This window comes from Phoenix dactylifera, chromosome 7 (assembly GCF_051530095.1).
Source record: "Phoenix dactylifera cultivar Ajwa chromosome 7, Ajwa_hap1_PhDact_Kaust_v1.1, whole genome shotgun sequence".
Lineage (NCBI taxonomy): Eukaryota > Viridiplantae > Streptophyta > Magnoliopsida > Arecales > Arecaceae > Phoenix > Phoenix dactylifera.
Window position 1 is genome coordinate 31,764,156 of NC_143196.1, and position 20,777 is coordinate 31,784,932.

Below are 20,777 nucleotides of genomic sequence, written 5' to 3' on the forward strand. Positions count from 1 at the left end.
GATGTTTTCTGTTCACTTCCGAGTCCGTCAGGAAAAATCATTGGAGCCCATCAAGACAAGCATAATTGATGTTCCAAAAGATCAAGATAAACATGAAACAATGAACTAATAGTACAATAAGCTAATCATTTTATAAAGATTTACCACCGACATCGATCAAAACAAATTGCCGAAATTGCCGGAAAAAACTACGATTACATCTACAGAGTTTTCTTTCTGTACTCAAAAGGATTACAGTTTTGTAACATGTGTTGACTCATTAAGAAAAAGGCAGCCAAACACAAAGTTGAAGAAATCGCGTCCTTTGATAACACCACGGCTTCCCGCAATTGCTTCAGTATCATACTTGCATGCTCTAGTGCAGTCAGGACAATATGTCACCTGCGTTTGGAAGGGTAAGCTAGTCGATAACTAGAGTACACAAATAAAGCATTGAATTTAGGATTATAAGATCCAGTCCTTTTTTATTACAACGTAACCCATGAAAAACTTAAAAGTTATTAATAGATAAAAAAAATTCCAGTTACACCCTATTTTAACTTTACATTCTAATTTTAACTTGTCAGATATAGCAAGATGATGACTATGCTTAAACTCGTGGTCCATTGCAACTATAAGACAACAAAAAATAACAATGAAATTAAAACCCAGAGGACATGGAAAATCATGTGGCTGTAGATTCTTTATTAATCATCTGAGATTATGCAGATAAATTTGAATTTCATCTTTTAGTTTCACGCTATCCATTGTTAGATGAGGAGAGAAAACAAGAGGACAAGATGGTGGTGACTGCGATAGTCTGCCCCTGTATGGAAACAAATGATACATGATATAAGCCCATCATTACATACCTCCAAAATCTTTGGCATATACAGATGATCGAGCATAACATCCACCCCATACATGGCCCGAGAGAATGGGCTGTGCATCTCAGGATGCACCGCCGCAGCTGAGTCAAATATAGAACGGATCATATTCCGGATTCTTTGGTGGATATCCAGCCACTTCACTGCAGAATGGTTGCATTACAATCATCAGAACACAAACACAGATTTACATGACATAGAAATCTTCATAGGAACTGAGGGATATGCTACCTTGATGCTCCTCTTCGAACTCCCTCACAAAATCTGGCGTGTTCATGTGATTCAGTCTTCCTCTATAATTCTGAAAAAATGAAACATATTGAAATTTATTAAAGATGATGAAGACAGTTATAATTCCCATGTATCCAATTAAATTTTTTAGCAGGAAAGCTATAGAATGTTCTTAAATGGATCCGAGAATTAGGTAAAATTTTAAAAATTATATGCAGCAATAACAAATAATTAAATGTCCACTCTGAAAGAACATCTTCATACCATGATAAGAATGATAAACTTACCATAACGGTGAAATGAGTTTCATACTCGAAAAGGCTGTCCTTATCCAATGTGTACGGGTTGTTTGCTAGCCGAACCTGCGAGAAGCAATTGATGCATCATGGCTGTGAAATGCCAAAATTTTCCGAAGCTGAAAGATTTCACAGCAGTTTGAGATCATTAATTAGAGAAGGACAAACTATAGGCACAGCAGAGAATTCAAAAGATATACCCAAAAGACGTCAGCAAGAAATATCTCCACAGGATTCATACTGCAAACCAAGACGATGTAACGAAGATCAAACTTCTTCCCCTTGAACAATGCAGGGCAGTCAATATACTTTTGGCATATCTTAGGACCAGTCTCCATTAGTCGGATAATGGCAGATAAATCACCAGTAACTGTTGTATCAATTGTCCTTGCCATATTCCATGGTTTTAAAATCCATAAATTGTTACGGCCATCTCGTTTCCGTACATGATAATCTCCGATGAGTTGAGACAATTCTATTTCTAGGTTATAAGTAGGCTGAAGCCATTCAGGAGAGCCCTGTGCCTGTTCAGAGATGGAAGGGTCAAGGGTGTGATGAGTACTCACATGGAATGATAGAAGTAAGGTCAATCATATCTTTATACAAGTTTATCAAATGCAGATACGGAATATACAAAACATACGAAAGTACAAAATACTTTCTTGCACAGTGTGGCAAGTTGGTAACAGAGAAAGAATGCAGTGGCACCATAGCAGGGCAAGAACAAACTGATGGACTGATGGACTAATGAAACTTTACAAGAGAACATCTCTGGGTACCATAACCTAAATACCTCTACTTATTTGATGCGTTCTTTTTCTCAAAAAGAAGGGAAAAACAATAGTTACTTTATCATATGGAGTATATACATCTTTCAGCTCGAAACAAAGGTGCATAATATCTGTCCAACTAACAATACGATCTAAGCTACAGAAACTTCATAAGTTGTTCAAGAACTTTTCATTGGCCAAACAACTCTGCAAATTATTCCCAAGACAAGTCATTGAAAAATTATAAACAACTAGCAAATTTTATGAGTTCTTTGTTACTTCTTAGTGATGCTAATGGATTATAAATTAGCAATATCATTTATTACTGGTGGGAGTGCCATTGCTACTGATCATTACTTTTGCCACTCCAATGCTTGTTTTGCGTGAATCGGTATTAAATATATTAAAACTTGTATGCCATGTGGTTCTTCTACTTTTCATTTTTTATTATCCAATTTCTTTCATAACATTCGACAAATTCTCCACATTATTTCTGAGTTTTGAATGTTTCTCCCTTATCAGAACAACCCTGGAACACTGAAATTTGTTACTGCAATATATATCTGTCAACAACAGATCAAAATGTATAAGAGCAAAAGTACAGGTAAATAGAATACAATATTGTAGCACATCTCCACCAAACTTTAAAGAATTACAGTTCCTTCTCATAAGCTGATGTATTTCACACATCGAAAGATTTGAAAGTGTCTAATAGATTTGTGTATTCAGCTTCCACTCTTCTAGTATTTATGGAAAGAAAAGGATCCAAAGATTGACTTTCATGGAATAGGTAATAAGGATATTGTTGTATCATCAAAATTATACCTAAAGATCCATAAAATTCCATACAGGATAAGAGGATTCCCAAGCTAATGACATTACATAAAAACTGAGGGGAGAGAGAGAGAAGCCTTATTCAAGCTATCTGATGTTGACTACATGGATCCTAAATCACCAACATTTTCAATCTGAGGCCGAGAATTGAAACAGGAGATGCTTTCAAATCCTTCCCCGCAACTTCTTTAGTCTATACAGCCTTTTGTCTTCCATAATCAAAACTGACAACAAAATCCTATCCTCACCAAAACCATCTGTCCCATGGAACAAAAGATTGATCATAAGATTATAAGCCTTTAAACATTCTAGAGAACTGCGGAAGTTTTTAGCACATCAAATCAGTTCCATTCTTTCTCCTGTTCCTCAGGCTAGTGAACCTCCTCCAAGTTCACTTGCCTGCATTTAAGACCTAAATTACCTGGACCTACATCACCCCACCCCCTGTCAACCCACCCCCATCCCCTTCCTTTTTCTCTCCATGTTTTTTGTGTGACTTCGTTTCTGTTGGTGACTCTATGCAACTAGGTTTTTTTTTTCGTAAAAGACTCTGTAACTATGCCTACTTCGCATGTAAAGCTTACTGAAGAGTGAGAACATGTAAATCCATAACCAAATAAACCTTTAGGTCCTACAAGATTGGAGGAAGGATATTGCTAGACTTCCTTGGGCCTTGGCAAGATAAAAGTTGAACGGGTGCTGCTTCGTCAACTCAAAAAAATCAATGGATCCATTACACAAGAATTTCAATGAGGATATGTCAATAACATAAGAATGGAAGTTAAAATATATAAGAACTATGATATTTAAACCTAATGTTATGAGTCCATGCAACTTATAGCCAACCGTCATGGTCTTCAAATTCAGAACTTGGGCCTTTAAAGCAATTAATGGGTCATCATTTCTTGCAACATGCTCCCAAAATAATAACATTAGGTGGAACTTAAGCAATTCATGACCTCAACTGGTTTGGCATTACGCACACACATAAACAAAAAACCAAGTGGTACCTGTCTTCCTGTTTTTCCTGAGGATTTCTATTTGAAATAATCCCATTGTTGAAGTGTATGAAAAAGGTTCACTAGTTTCTTCTAACACGTCAGAATTGCTTGGTTAATGGACTTCGTAATAAACCAAAAACCTTAAAACCACAAGTATTTAAAATTGCAGGATACGGATTTCAAAGAGCATGCTAACCTTATGAATGGTCTCAGCCAAATGGTGCTTCATGACAAGGCAAGCTTCAAAAGGGAACTGGTTAATATACTGGTTGTCTGATAGTCCAAGAGCCTTCCTAACTTCTGGATCTATTTGCATACTTGTCCAGATGATATTAGCATCCTTTGGATCGGTTGCTGCAGATGGCAGAAAACATAAGCCAACAATAGATATCTGAATCTGCCTACCAATTGCCATAATCAGACATCCAGGACAATCATATATTACATGTTCAGATAATATAATGGCAGTGTCTGATCCTACAAAGCAACAACTATAAATATTGATCTTCCATCATTCTTTCCCCACAAAATGGCATGAAAATATACCGTAAGAGTTAAAATAAGTAGGGAAAAAGAGTTAGACATGGCAATGTGAGACTACAGGGCAATCTCTAGAGATGCAAATGGGGCCAGCCTTGAGCAATGCTATGCAAAACTTTCCGCGCTGCTGGAGTGGTCACCCAGCACAAAATACAAATTTTGGCCTGCAGGCAGGTCCTCTTGCAACCTTAGCAATCTCTAACAACTGTTATGAAGCATTAAACCAAATTAATCCATGCTAGATGCAGGATCAATCCAAAGAGAAAATATACATTGTGGATCTACTACTCAGAAATCAGAACAAATCATGATTTTGTGTTTATGGTAATAGATTTGAAGGATACCAAGTGCTGATACTTGGGCTCTGATGGAACAAATGTTAACTACTAAATCTTCAACTTTACACCAAAAAGCTCTGAAGATCTTTTTCCTGAGAGAAGATCTTGCAACTAATGTAAAATGATGCATACAGATAAAGAATGCAAAGTCACTTACTGAGAATAAATTCAGGGCGTGTTAAAAATTCTTCAACATGCGGTATATCCGTATAAACAAGGAGAGCACGTCCATCACTTGGTAGTATACTTCTGGTAGCAGGGGCCTCCATGACAGGCAGAGGAAAATTTCTTGGTTCAAGCTGTTGACAATATTTTTTGAATTCCTGTGACAAAAAGTGAATCACTAAGAAACTGAACTTATGATAGTTTAACAGTAAGAGGAGAAAAAGGGTTACCTGAATAAAATAATTTTCTGGAGTGTGGAACCAAGCTGTAAGCCTAGCAGAACGTTGTTTGTCCTCTTCAATTCCAAACAAGAAATCACGAGAACATTCTTCCCCATAATGAACATCCCGAGTGGGCCATAAAACAGAAAAGCTAAAATAATTTTCCTTGAATGTCAACAAGTTGCCAGCAAACTCTACTTACAGTTTAATAAGAAAGAGCATCAGCAATATCAAGCTACAACACCAACAAACATAGCAAACATCTGGCATCTTAAAAGAGCATTTGCTATCTCATTCTAACCAAACATTGCCATTGTCATAACTCATGACAGATGCTAGATCTATGCTATACAAAATTTGCTCCACACATAAGCCTCATTTGCTCTACGCATCAATAGACTGATGCTACACATAATTCAGTATCTTCTAGATGCAAGCTTTATCAAGGAACCATTCAACAATACCAACCATTAGATATAGGTATATCACTCTTCAGATATAGAAGGGCTATAATCTGCTGCCATATGATTGTGAAAATAAAGCATAAATATACAATTACAGAAACCTCATCTTAAGAAAATTAACATTGGATTTTGACAAGCCCTCTCTAAGGGACTTTAGCACATTCAAGACAACCTTGAAAGAGATGATAAGGTTAAACGAAGCATGGTTTTGTAAGGCAATATTAGCCCCGCAACAGCGACACCATATTAGATGCTAGAATTTAAATAGTAAGGCCTGCAGAACTGTCTTGAACTACCTACTTCAGGGCATACTGAACTAAACTGGCAGAACTAAGACGGTTTTACAAATTGGTTTGGAATAGGTACAAAACCAATTTGATCTGGTCCAAATCGAGCAGAACCACCCGATTCCGCTGGTTTGGCTTAGTTCTGACTAGCACTGCTGGTTCAAGACAAGATCAAACTGATCCCCTAAAAGATCCCTGACCCTCCCAGAACCCTTATTAATTTGATCACTCTCTCTTGATTTTTCTATCGATCCACCCATGGAGGCTCTTCGCCCTCCGCCGCTGGAGCTTCTGCAGCCAACCATCCCCAACATCGAGCCAAGCACTTCACCATCCTCGTTCACCTAGGCCACCAATAGGACATTGGCCTTTTCCTCCTCCACATCCACCACCATCTTCTCTGCCACTCCCCCTCTCTCTAAATCTAAAGCAAAATCCTAGATTCGATGAACCGGAACTTGACCAGCACCAGCATGCATACCATGTGTCCCTACAGTATTGTACTATATCGGACTTACCTAGTACCTGACCAGCACAGGTCACAATATCGGTTTTGCAAACCTTGTTAAATATAAAGGAAAATATTGGAAAAACAATTTAAGATTATAATTAACTTGTCTCTAGAAGGCATGAATGCGAAGCTATATACAGATTGCAGATCCTATAGCTTGGCTTTAAGTGCATAAATAGTTTTATTCATAAAATACCTTGCACAGATATTCTTCTAGAAATATGATCCTTCATCTACCAGGCTCTTCATTTAGACTATTTAACACTTCATCTACTTTGAATGTTGACTAAGCAAATGCCACAACACTATCAAACCTATTTGCTTGAAGTTAGCATAGCTAGCCATGGATTTTAAGGGAATGAATCTCTCAGGTCCAGAAGAACTTGCCATCAAGTTTGTAAGTACACCATCTGGTAGAGTCATACATTTTCAGCAACGCATGATATGCTCCTACTTTATGATGGAAGTTTTGTACTTTAATTCTTTTTATTCATTATGCTAAAGAGTGTAGAATTTCAAAGTGGATTTTCCCCTCCAAGAATCAAAAATGCTTGTGTGTTTGTCTCTTCACACATAATTCTTTTCTCAGTCTTCAATAAATCCTTCTCAAAATATTTATTAATTCTTGTTGCACTCTCGCTACAAAACTACCAAATTAATTATAGGAAGGGACAAAATCAAAGGAGCTAATATGATAAGAAATGGGTATAGATTAGGCTCGAATGTCTTTAATTCTTAATCATGGCTGAGGCCTTTCTATGGCACCCATTTCATGATGCCAGACTTTATGCCAGTTGACTAGGGGCCAAAAACATTGCCCCTGACCAGCACCTTTAAGGTTTCACTTTTCATCATCCAGAACTTTGGGGTGCTTTCAATCAACCAGTCACACCCTTCCTCTGTTAATTAGAGTGCTAAACTCTAGCAACCTTCGAAGTAAATGATGCCTTTGCCACTTACTGCAAACAACGAGCTTTACTATCCAGGAAAAAGCTTTAGACATTTCCTTTCTTTCTGCCCATGCCTATCAAAGGCTATGCCAATATAATGCAAACTTTTCCTACTTCATCCCAAGCTCCATCTAGGTTGCCCAAACCCCACCTATCTTTTCTTAACTCTTTTGAAAAGTATGGGGATGGTTTTTCTATATCATAACGGCCAACTATGTACTGGCTACAACACGACTTACTATTTGATAAAGTATTTCACCTTCTTGACATTAATTTTTTGCAGAATTCGCTAATCTCTCTTATCTTAACATGGAATTGGTTGCTAGCGGTTACATTCAGTCTTCTGAGATTGATCAATCTTAGTACATAAATAGAATATCACATCCATAAGTCCTAGAAATACTACCACGCTCTTGATCTCTGAACTTTGGACCTTCTAGGAAAGATCATAATCAAAATGAAATAATCTCTACAAGCATATAGTCAACATGCTGATTGCTGGATACATATTCAAAAAATTAAAGCTAAAAAAGAAATGTACAAGGAAAGAACAAACTTATATAATCCACGCATACCTATTAAAAAAATGCCAGGAAAAGCTGAAAAAACATAAAAGCAATGATAAATATAATTACCTCACAGCTGACTCCAAATTCCCCTCCGGCATGAACAGGAAGGGAGCTACTCTGAAGTTTGCTTGGTCACTATGCTGCAAAGCTGAGCCCAACTCATCCATTACATACCTACATACTTCAGCTTGTTATAAATGAATACACATTACAAAAGTACATACACACAAATGCTCACACATAAATGGAGTGTGCACTACTTTAAAGTCCAAAATGTTCTAATCTACAATTACATAGCCTCTCCTTGATGAAAAAAAAGCTGTTGGAAGCCTTCACTTTCAAGTTGACAAGATTTTGGTCATCCAAGTCCAAAGAGATGTAGGAAGCAGATGAAAACCTTGTAGCTAGGAAGGACAGTATGCTGTATTCTTATAAGTAGAAAACAAAGGCTCAGGTCTCAAGAAATATATGAAAAACATTGAAGAAAGGAGAAGAACACGTAACTACCAAAACCCTCAGATCTTGAGCACTGCTGATCATGATCGTTCCTGGTAAATGAGACAAGGTTGAACAACCAAGCAGGGCATGATCAACAGTGAAAGAGCAATTTCTTAATAGTAATGGGCATTAGGAGAGATGCACATAAAATAAAGGATGCATTTTTTATCTATTTAAGACACAGAGGCATGTGTTCAGAAAACAGATGATTGAAAACACCAATTTCGATGATTATTAACCCTTTTCATCTCATCAATTTGATTGGTGTATAGATTATAGCTGGTTATGGACTAAACTTGGTATTATTATTCCAAAAAGGGCTGTAAAAATCGAAAGAGTCAAGGAACACTTGTTACAACTGTCAAGAATTCTTGAACTGAGGTGCTATCTACAAGTGTAGAAGAGGTTATCAACGCAATCATAGCCTCAAACCAATTCATGTCTAATATGAAAACTCTTGAATGAATTTCTAACAACATGAAAGTGAATATAATTCAGCTTTAAGACAGTAACAGCGGCATTTTATGCAATTGAATAATAAAACTTGAGAGAGCCGCTACACCACTTATGAATAGAAAGGGTGTTGAATCATTAGATTAAAATTTAACTTGGATGGACACCTTTGCCGATTTAGATAATAGTGATCCAACAAGAACATCTTTACTGTCTCCATAAAGGCATGAATTGTAGCCTACTAATAGAATTGGTACTGAAAGCAATCACCTGATACGAGATGGAACACTTGTCTAGGATGAAGGATAAGGGAATCCTTCTTTAATGCATCTTTGCACAAAAATATATATTCCTAGTATTCTATGAGGTGCTTATAACTATTTAAGAGTTTAAATATTGAGGAAATGAAGGAGAAGGAAGAGGAAAAGCACATCTACAGAAATGTTTAAACCGCTATGTAATATCAGGCTAATTAGTGTCAAGTCACATAATTAGGATAGTCACAGCAACCAAGAAAACAAGATTATGACAAAGTGGTGGAAAAAAAAGGGTAGATGATCAGCAAAATCCAACAAATACTTCCCTCTGTTGCAAAGAAAACCGAAAAATGGTTTCGATGCACATTTCCAGTTTTAGTATAAACTCTTGATAATACAACAAAAGTTAACAGCATGCAGAGAGAAGCTTTTTGTATCAGGGAATGCAAGATGATTCGGTGTCAGGTGAATAAGAGAGTGAAGGGAATGTCACACTAACTGAAATTCAGCCCTCACAAGGTTACAAAGTAGGTGTGATGTTAGGGAAAGTAGCATGACTATCAAGTTTAAAGCAGCAATTTTGCAGAAACTATTTGTTCTTAAATATGATATCTATGCTCCATAAAAAGTAGTGAATAGTTTTCATAATGGAGGACATGTTACCTCAGTAATTAAAATTGCTAGTACATACAACTAAAGCTAAATCTCAAGCAAAGTCATAAAGAACATGCATACCAAACAGACGTTTCATCAATCTTTTCCTCATCAGCAAGCCTATAAGTCATCAAATATAACCACATAGCACCAATAACCCTATCAGCAAGAGGTTCAGTAGATTTCCATTCTGGTAGGCGTGGTTGAAGTGTTGAATAAATAACATGTTTGCCATCTTCAATTATTCTTGATGCACTGACCCCATTCAACAAAGAGAGGTTAGGAAGAGATTCGAGAATCTTCACTGCACTGTTCCCAAGAGGACCAGGAATATCTACCTGCAAAATAATGATGTAACTGGTGTCAGATAGTTTCCCTACCCATGCCATTTTCATTTGTGAGAAAGCAACCAATTCAATAAAGCTACCTCCAAGTCTTGCAAACAAGTAAAGGCACTTAATGTTCTGAATAGATCACCAGCAGAAATTTGGTCTAATGGATTTCCTCGAACATTCAAATGTGAAAGAGATGGCATTGAAACAGGAGAAAATGCCTGACAAAAAAAATGGAAAAAAGGGATTTAAAATATCATCAGAAGAATAATTCACTTTTCTGGATCTATTAACTAAAGAGGCAGTATGTACAATAGTCAAGGAGATCCAAACAATTATTACATAATGTAACAGTTAGTGAGCATTTGAACCAAGTGAAAACTATTTAAATGTATGCATGGCAAGTGCTATTTTCTAAAAGTAGCATTCTTATAATAGGACAGGAGGATCTAAAATCTAACAAGAGCAAGGAGATAAGTATATATTTTCGCAATTCATTTGAAGCAACATACCTTAGGCAAGTGGTGGATACTTCTATCTGAAAGATCAAGCATGGTAATGCCCTCCAATGATCCATTGGTATTTGAGGAGAAATCAGGATTATCTGCTCCAAGAATACCTCCACAAAAACCTAATGCCCACTCACCAGAATTACCAGTGAAACACGAGTTATATATTTCCAGCCCTGGGATACTGTCAACAATTGTTTTTGTAATAGAATCACGCCTGAAAATGCATTACAGATTATCAGAAAAAGGTGCTGAGAGCAACAACAGAACATTTCACGGCTGTGTAAATATTCACCATCTTGAGGAAGAAGGAGAACATCAACATGTCTCTCTATTGTTATAAGGTTTTTCCTAGAGCATGTGAGAAGTCAATCATGGAAAATGTGAATAAATACCAGTCACCATGGTGCATTATTATTTTGATTTGGTTACCAAAACTCTTGATTGTTTGTCTGTTCTTATGAAGGTATAATTCTTTACTTGTTTCTCTATCACAGGAACATATAGTAAATGTCTGTACCCGCAACTACAGTTTTTTGTTCCATTTTCTTAAAAATAAAGCATAAAGCAAAGAGCATGAAAACTGAGGTAGCAGTAAGATTCAATGGTGTCTGAAGAAAATTGTTCAAAGAAAAAACCTCCAAAAGTAGAAGTAAAGGAAATTGTGGCAAGAGAAATTAAATAAAAGCTATATTGTGAGTGTGAAAACAAGAAATTTGCAACTAACCAGACTTACCCACTCTGTAGAACTGGGTTTTCATTTAACCAAAGTGCTTTTAACTTTCTACATTTCGTAACTTCCTGCACAACCGTTTCTATATCCTGTAGCTTGTTTCCCCAGAGATTCAAGGCAACCAGATTCTAAAAAACAAAATAAAATAACCATCAATGGAAATTACGGGGGAAAATACACTGTATATCCAAACGGATTGTTAGAGAATAGGAATTGATAAGCAAAAAGAAGTAAACAATACATCAGCTTTTATACGTTGAGTTTCTTTAAAGTTACTGAGTACGCTTATCCAGTCCTTAAATTCACTATATTTAAAGCCACATAATCTACTCCAAAGCAGAGTAAAAGATTTTATCTCCGTTTTTATGAGAAAATAATAAATAACAATAGTGGTACCAATATAAGAGGAACATTATCGAGTAAATTATATTTTTTTCGAGTATTTAATCGATGAGGTCCGCAGATACTCACTTTCAGGCTTAAAATTTGAAACATACAGAAGAATGAGAAGAAGATCACAGAAACCAAAGTTACAGAGTTGAAAAGTGCTACGGACCGGAAATTTAGTAGACAAATCCAGAGACCGCAGCATTTCATCATCGATACCCATCTCCTCGAGCTCCAACCAGGCCGGAGCATCACTTCCTCTCTCCTTCACTCTGTCCATTTCCTCCTCCAAGACTTTCAACACGTTCCCCTGGTTTCCATTCTTATCATCCCCCTCGTTTTCGAGCTCCAGATCTTCAGTATCCGACTTCAAATCCAGGTCCACGCACATCAATGCTGCCATCCTCTCGGCTAAACCTGGAACTTCCCTCAGCTAAAACCACACAAAATTCCAACTTTTTACCTCAATCAAAAGAAAACAGTACAAAGAAGAAAAATATATGATCCAGAGAGAGCTCCAACTCTAACCCTAACCACGGAACCTATTCTATTACGAGTGTTGACCTGCTTGAAGGCATCGGCGAGGCGAAAAGACCAGGCGTGGTCGACGAGGAATACATCGGACTCCTTCGCTAGGAACTTGGCGGAGAGGACGAGGCGGCGCTTGCGGCCGCCCTCGCATGGCTCGATGGAGAAGAAGTCGCCGCCGTCGAAGGTCTCGGAGGAGAGTTTGTGGAAGAGCCGCCGGTGGAGCGCCGGTGGGATGCCGGAGGCCGCGAGGAGGATGGCGTGGACCTTTTCGAAGACGTCAAAGTCTCGGATCACGGAAAGCGAAGACATGGCGGCGGGCGGGGGGCGGCGGGCGGCCGGCGGGGAACAAAAATCATATGGGGCGGGCGGGCACCAGGCAAAAAAACCATTAGTCGAGCTTCTTATTCTGCCGTATTTTATTTAGTTCATAAAAAAAATAATTTAAAAATTAATTTTTTTAACTAATAAAATCGCCAGTACTATAATTAAAAAATTAAAAAATATACATAATATAGCAAGTAATATAAAGTAAGTAAATCATTTATTTGAGTTTTTATATGTATCCCTAAATATTGAAATTTATGTGAATATCCTTTCAAAATTAATTTTTATATGTATAAAAAATATTTATTTTATATATATATATATATATTTATATGTGCCCACGCCATTTAACATTATCTATAAATTAGTAGTTTAAAATTAAAAATAAATAAAATATCCACATGCAAAACAAATTATTTATAAAAGTACACATACAAATAACAACCTTGTGAGGGTATTTATGTAATTTTACATATTTAGGAGAGTTTACATGCAAAAAAATCTAACTTTATTTTTTTCTATTTTAATTTGTTTTAACACTCAGATTTATCTAGTATTTGGTTTTTAATATTTTTTATAAAAATATTGCTTAAAAAAAAGATTGATTCGACAGTCAGATAACAAAAAGAGTTATGAAAATCTTTTCACTGATCATGAAATTATTCTACTTTATTCTTCTTTGTTTATAACAACCATTATATCTTATTTTATCGAAACATTGCTTATAATATTTATTATTACAATGTATATATAAGAGCATATATTAAAATATAGAAAAAGATTAGAATCTATTAAAGACGCACAATAGATCGCAATGATCAACCTTCCTTGCTACTGCTATACTCATGGGTGAAAAAACAACATCAAGCATCTCCAAGTAAAATTATTGAAGGACTTCATAACCCTTTAGATTTATTAACAACCTCCGTTGCCATATGGTAGAAAGTAACCCCTTACATTGTATACCTTAAGTTATTTTTCTTTGAAGATTCAAGTTCTTAGAATAAGAAAGAAACTAGTATATGGGGCCCATCTTGTCACAGTAATATTAAATCAGCTACCAACATCTAGCTCTAAAAGATAACCATTGCAAATCTCATATACTAAAACATAAATGTTGCAAATCTCTCATAACACTTTTCTTTGAATAATTCATAAAACTAAAAGCAGAACCTGACCATCTTCATGTAAAAAAGGATACAATATAGGATTGTCTATGGTGGGGAAAGGAGTCGAGGAATGGTTTTAATTTCGAACGAAAAAGTGAAAGAGATGGTCTAGTGAGATTAGAAAATTTCTAAAAAAAATAAAAATATTAGTTTTCAGTGGGACTCATTAACTTGTTACCTGTTTCAAAAATAAAAAGATAATTTTCATAATTTTAATTAATTTTTGATTTAAATAAATATAATTTTGACTAATAACGTCAACTGAATTGCTATATTAAAGGTATTTATACAAAAATAATAATTTGCGAGGGCATGCACGCAAATATCGATTTGGAGGGTATTCATACAAATTTCAATATTTAGAAGGATATGTATGTAAAAATCTATCGATTTTTTTTTGCATGTATACCTCCTAAATATGTAAAATTATATGAACACCCTCAAAAATTACTATTTGCATGTATACCCATATGGACATTACATGTTTGCTCGTTAAGGATATTTTTATCATTTTAATTTTAAACTACTAACTTCTTAACGACGTTAGATGGTATAGGTACATATGTTAAAAAAAAAAAAAAAAGGATATATGTAAATATAAATTTTGGAGGATATTCACACAAATTTGAATAATTAGAAAAATATGTATGCAAAAACTCTATTTATTTAGCATATCAATACACATATCTAAATAAATTAATATAAAATTTATAGAATGTAGTGTTTGCTAATATATATATAGTACACGGTTAGATGATGCACACTTAGCAAATTAATCATCCAGCAACCTAATACACACTTCTCAATAAATTAATAAACACTTTTCAGAATATCATATTCATCAATACATACTACATAGTTGGTGATACATACTCGTCCACTTTCTAATACATGTTGAAAACTTAACCGATGCACACATAACAATGATTTAATACACACTTCCATATAAATCGATACATAAAACATACTTTTTATCAATATATAGCATATGGTCAGATAATACACACCAAGTAATTAATTATCTTATTTTTATTTTTTTTAAGTTTCGTGATTGACAGATTTCGTTAATAATAGCAGGAGCTTTTAGATTTTTTCGGGTACCAAATGGCAAAATTAGTCTTGTCCTCTAAAATATTCTATACCGCGCGCCCATATGTTATTTTTGGCGGAGGAGGCGGCTGAAAGTGGTGCATTCCGCGAGGAGAGTGGCCACGTAGCTCGGCGGTGGACGGTGGTAATGCCAGCCCAGCCCAGGTAGCAAGGCCCACCTAAACCACTACCAATAAGCACTGTAATAATGGTTGCTAGATCAGTGTTATAATAGAAGACAGGCAAGAGATGCTAGGTGAATAAAAATTAGCAATAAAATTTTGAAAACAAAAAAAAATATCCCAGAAAAGAGGGAGAGGATGTTGCCAAGTCATGTGCCCCTCTTTCGAATTCCCTGCGTTCAGGATTCAGAAATCACAATTTAGAATTTTTAATTTTTCTATTTTTTAATATCTTTCTTTCTTTCCCCTCTCTTGCTATTGGTGTGCAAAGATAACTGACAATGATAGAAAAATATTGTTTTTATAACCATATAATATTTTAAAAAAAATTGATGGAAAAATGAATTTCAAAACAAATAATATTTTCTTTATAATTATGATATAAAGGAAAAACATCAACCATTTTTATGTGTATAACAGATCATTATAATGCCCTACAATGATATTTGTTATTTTTCCAATATTATAAATTCAATATGGCGAAGGGGACCTAAATCATTTTTATGAGTGTTATTTTAAACCTTCTTGTGGCAAGGTGCCACCACAAGTGTGATTCAAGGCTTGATGGGTTCAAAAATGACTCTATTCAATAAAATCCATTTATAGTCGGATGTTTTAAGCAAAAAAACACAAGCCTATATATGGACTCAAACTCGGCTAATGGGTCCAATTGAGATAAAAAATGATTAAAGAAACTATCTCTTCTATGTTATTTGAAATAATAAGTCTAACTTTTTTATATGGTCGAGGCCTCGTGGGTTCTCCTATGGTTAGATATTAGAGTTACATTACCCTTCTTAGCCGGATGCTGGAATTGTTAGAAGAAGTAATTATTTTTTCCACATCTTCCTTTATTCCCGATTATATGTCGCATGCATCCGATTCTAATAGATTTTCATAGGCAAGCTAGCAAAACAAAGGTTGGGTAAAATGAAGGCTTTCTGAAACTAATAGATAGTTCAATTTGGTATAAATTTCAAATCTTGAAGCATGCTTTAATGCTTTCAAATCAATCTTTAAATTAAATTTGCTCCACTACTTAATATTCGTGGCCCATGTCAAACTCACGTACCATATATTTATATTTGGATATATGTTGGCTTGTTAGAAACTAGCTAAATCTTTTACCACGAAAAATAGAAAACTAGCCTAGTTATGAAAAATTCCAAACCACCAATTTATATTGCTTATTAGATCCTGGTTAGAGTATGCCCCCCCTGCTTCCGAACATAGCGGTAGAAACCTATCAATTTGCACATGTTAGAGAAACCAATAATAATGGATGTCGTGTGAATCAAAGACATCAACCGGAAATATTGCTTCATATCCCTTTTTATATGTAATTATTCAGTCTCATGGTTGGTTGGTAGATCTTTCGTTTTGCTTTCTATGGAGAGATATAAGTCAAGTGGACTGACAATCTTCAAGTTATCTGCTAAAGTTTTAGTCCTATAATCCACAAGATGAAAATGAAATCCTATGATACTATATTCTTTTGAGACAAGGAAGACATGAGAGGGAACTATTAATATCTAGGCCCCAGTATTTAAGTACGTATCCTTCAAGATTCAAACTTGAAATCTCTGGTCATTGAGCAAAGAAACATGACTACAAGTAAACCTTAGCTCATAAAAATATACAATGCCATGTAATAAAGTTTTTTAATAGGGTTTTTTACATACATGTCCTTTTAAATATTAAAATTTGAATGGATATTCTTATAAAATACTTATTTTACATGCATGTCCTTTTAAATATTAAAATTTGAATGGGCATGCCCACACCATTTAACGTTGTTAAAATATTAGCATTTTAAAACTAAAAATAACTCCCTTAAGGGTAGACATGAAAAAAAAAATATTCATAGGGGTTGTTGTGGTTCAAATCTGGTCCAAGGGTGACCACGCCGGAGGAGTCAGGAGAGCCGCCGGAGTGTGGAGGAAAAGGATGAAAGCCACCTTCCGCGATCGGCGATGTACCCGCATAAAGCCTCACCGGTGTTTCCGATGAGGGCTCTCCGACAATCAAGTTAGAATAAGGTCTAGTTGGTTCAGCCAAAAGTCCCTTAGGTGTTACATGTTGAGGTTCTTTATAATCCCAGTAGGAACACTTAGGTGGCAGAGGTATGACCCGTTTCCATCATGAGTGGGAGTAGCGTACAGCCAGAGCTTGCTTATGGCGCGCGGTGGAGTCCGTTCTTGAAAATAGTAAAGCATTGACAGCCATATTGGGGTATAGCCGGTTTCCATCATGAGTGAGAGTGGCGCGCAGCTAGAACTTGCTTGGGGCACGCGGTGGAGTCCATTCCTGAAAATGGTAAGGCGTTGACAGCCGTAGTAGGGTATAGCCGGAGTAGCATTATGCTGTCCTTGGCTGTTGTGGGCCGGTAAGCGAAGCATGGCGTGGTGGCGTTGCAATGTACGACCACATAAGAGAGTGTAGGCACGCACATGGGTGCGGCCGTTGGCGAGGTTAAGCTTGTCGAGAGGTCGCATCAGGCATTTGGCAAGGTCAGCTAGACGGATGCTAAGGCCAGCCTAACATTCCGGGTTCCGAGGTGTACTCGGTGGAGCACCCCGAGCTCAAGGGTCGGGGCATATTACTGAAAAGGGCGCCCCGAGCTCAAGGATCGGGGCATATTATTGGAGAGGGCGCCTCAAGCTCGGTCGGGGCGAGTCGGCGAATACAGAAGGCGCTCCAAACTTGGTCGGACGAGTCGGCAAATATCTGAGGTTGAAGAAGCTTTCGGCAGAGTCCGAGGTCGGGCTGATTCTGGGCCGGACCGAGGACACGTCTGGTCGCCGTTGGTGTCTATTCGGCCAAAATTGGATGGCCCTTTTGTTGTGGGCTGGACGATCCATTTTGCCCCCCATCAGGGGTATACGTGCAAATAGCAACTTTGTAAAGGTATTTATACAATTTTACATATTTAGGAGGGTTTGCATGCAAAAAATTTAAATATTATTTTTGTCTATTTTAACTTATTTTAACACTCGAATTTTAGTCTGCTTCTCAATGTTTATTATAAAAATATTGCTCAAGAAAATGATTGATTCGATAATTAGATAACAAAAAGTGTTATGAAAGTTTTCCACTAATCATAGGATTATTTTACTTTATTCTTATTCATTTATAACAACCAACAGATCTTATTTCATCGAAATATAGCTTGTAATGTTTATTGTTATAAATGCATGTATAAGGGCATGTATTAAAAATATAGAAAGAGATTATAATCTCTTAAAGGCGCATGATAGATTGCAATGATCAAACTTTTTTGCAAAAAATCAATATTTTTTTACGTGTATACTCTCCTAAATATATGAAATTATATGAATACCCTCCAAAGTTGCTATTTATATGTATATCTTTATAAATATTTTTTTTACATATTTATTCATTAAGGTATTTCTGTTATTTTAATTTTAAACTACTAACTTCTTAACACCGTTTGATGGCATGGGTACATATGTAAAAAAAATAAAAAAAAGTATGCATACAAAATAAGTATTTTATGAGGATATATATGTAAATATCAATTTTGGAAGCATATTTATACAAATTTCAATATTTAGAACAATATGTACGTAATTTTTTTTTAATATAGCAATATTAAATAATAAACACACTCTCATTTTTTTTAATATTTTTAAAAATTAATAAAATAAAACAAACAAATAAGATTTTTGGATAAAAAGCTTATTTGGAAATGTTTAGACAAATAAGCGTGGGTATAGCCATAGGCATTTGTACCATTTGCAAACAAATAAGATAATATTCCATGCATGGTATGTGAAAAATATTTATGGACGGATATGAAACTTCAAAGCCATGCACTCAAGTACTAGCATGTTAGATTGGGAGGAACCAATTTCATTTTTTAATAGATGGTTGTGGGAATTCATCATATGATTTGAACCCAAAGTTGGTACAGTTATGAGTCAGAACCGAGACGTGAGAGAAAGCGAGTGCTTCCTTGAAATTAGTATTTATCGTGGATTTATGTGTTTGAAATAACACTTTATATTAAAAATGCATGATTCTTTTTTTTAGTTGATAGATTATTTCTACACACGTGAAACAAATTCGAAAAAGAATGCTAAAGCTCGTGCCAGCTCCAAATTTAATCAAAATGCACCATGCAGTGAGTCGTGCAACCATTAGTTTTCATGAGTTCTATAAACTAAATAACCAGCCTTGATGAATAGCTGCTTCATTTTTTTATCAAGAGGTATTTGTTTTCATTGATTGAATATGTTACACTACCAAATAATAAGACAAGATCAAAATCCAAAAATTGTTCTTATGGCAAAGCATAGCCAACCTAAAATTGCTACCATACATTTGCCCCCAAATGCATCATTTCAAACTACAGCCAAAAATGATTGTAAGAACTACAATAGTTGGGCGGGCAAGAATTCTCATGTCAAATCAACGGTAATTTATTTAATTTAAAATCTTAATACATACACATACTCACACATATAATAACATTACAATTGTAAAATTTAAAACAATCACCTCATGTAATATATTATATTAAAATATTATACTACTAAAATAAATATGTTCCACATGCTCTAATAGATTCAATAGCAATTTATTCTCGAACAGTAAGTACTAATCTCCTCTTCTCCTACTCATAAGAACCAGAACAGGCACTCGTAACCGTCCCTTTCCTCTGTCCTTTTACCCTTTGAACAGCAACCGGAAACAGGCATACAAGCAGGTCAGCTGGTCACGTCACTTCTTTAGTCTGCTCTGGTCAGGAACACAATCAAAGGAAGGGGCGCTCTCCTACGGTCACTGGCTTCTCTCCTCTGTTTTGAGTAATTATAATACGTGACATGTTATATTAACATGTTATTGATAATAAGTTCAATAATGCCATATCATTATATAGTATGGCTCAATGCATTTAGAGGCCTAAAGCAAACTTAAAGGCCCCAACATAAATGCATTTTGGGACCTCAATATATAAATTAGGAAAGAGATAATTATTTATTTTAAGTAAGAGATACGTCCTAACATAAATACATTTGAAGACCCCAATGCACCCCAAATGCATTGGACTCAAAATGCATTGGAGGCCTTAATGTATTTGGACTCTGACCTTGGAACTTACTATAATAAATGCATTTAGGAGCCGGGGCCTTAGACGACCGCCTCAGTGGCCTAAAAGTTGAGCCGACCTTGTATAGTATATAGTATAAACTATAATGTTATATATTATAATGAATTACTAAGATACCATATATGTAATTACAGTCCTTGTGGTATATTTAGTCATATGTAGAATTTAATTGAAAGCTTAACATGTAGTTGGAAAACACGAAAATTATAATTTTATGTTTCCGAAACAATCCAGAGCGTTCATGAGGCCATCAAATTGGGTATGCTTCCTCTTTATATCTTTTCATTGTTCTTATTTAGGAGAAAAGGCAAGGATTAGGGGAGCATGTCGGTCGTATATGTGGAGATTAATACTGAAAGGTTTGCGTCAAGGCAGTAGTTGAAGACTTTATGTCATCATCAAGGCTGGTCTATTCGTATTCCAATACTTGATGCATGCAGTTACTGGAACATCAACGGGAAATCATCCAGGTGCAGAAAAGA

At 35.7% G+C, this 20,777-nt stretch overlaps 1 protein-coding gene across 1 annotated transcript; it reads right to left on the reverse strand.

Annotated features, from left to right (window-relative positions):
- Positions 1-87: 87 nt before the first annotated feature.
- LOC103702028 (tubulin-tyrosine ligase) lies at positions 88-12,781 on the reverse strand. Its single transcript, XM_008784309.5, has 15 exons — positions 12,431-12,781; positions 12,036-12,299; positions 11,483-11,607; positions 10,750-10,963; positions 10,333-10,458; positions 9,987-10,243; positions 8,110-8,217; positions 5,272-5,413; positions 5,034-5,199; positions 4,195-4,352; positions 1,594-1,917; positions 1,385-1,459; positions 1,098-1,167; positions 852-1,009; positions 88-381 (listed from the first exon to the last, which is right to left on the reverse strand). The coding sequence occupies exons 1-15, from the start codon at positions 12,704-12,706 to the stop codon at positions 232-234; spliced, it is 2,613 nt and encodes an 870-aa protein (XP_008782531.4). The 5' UTR covers positions 12,707-12,781; the 3' UTR covers positions 88-231.
- Between the last annotated feature and the right edge of the window lie 7,996 nt (positions 12,782-20,777).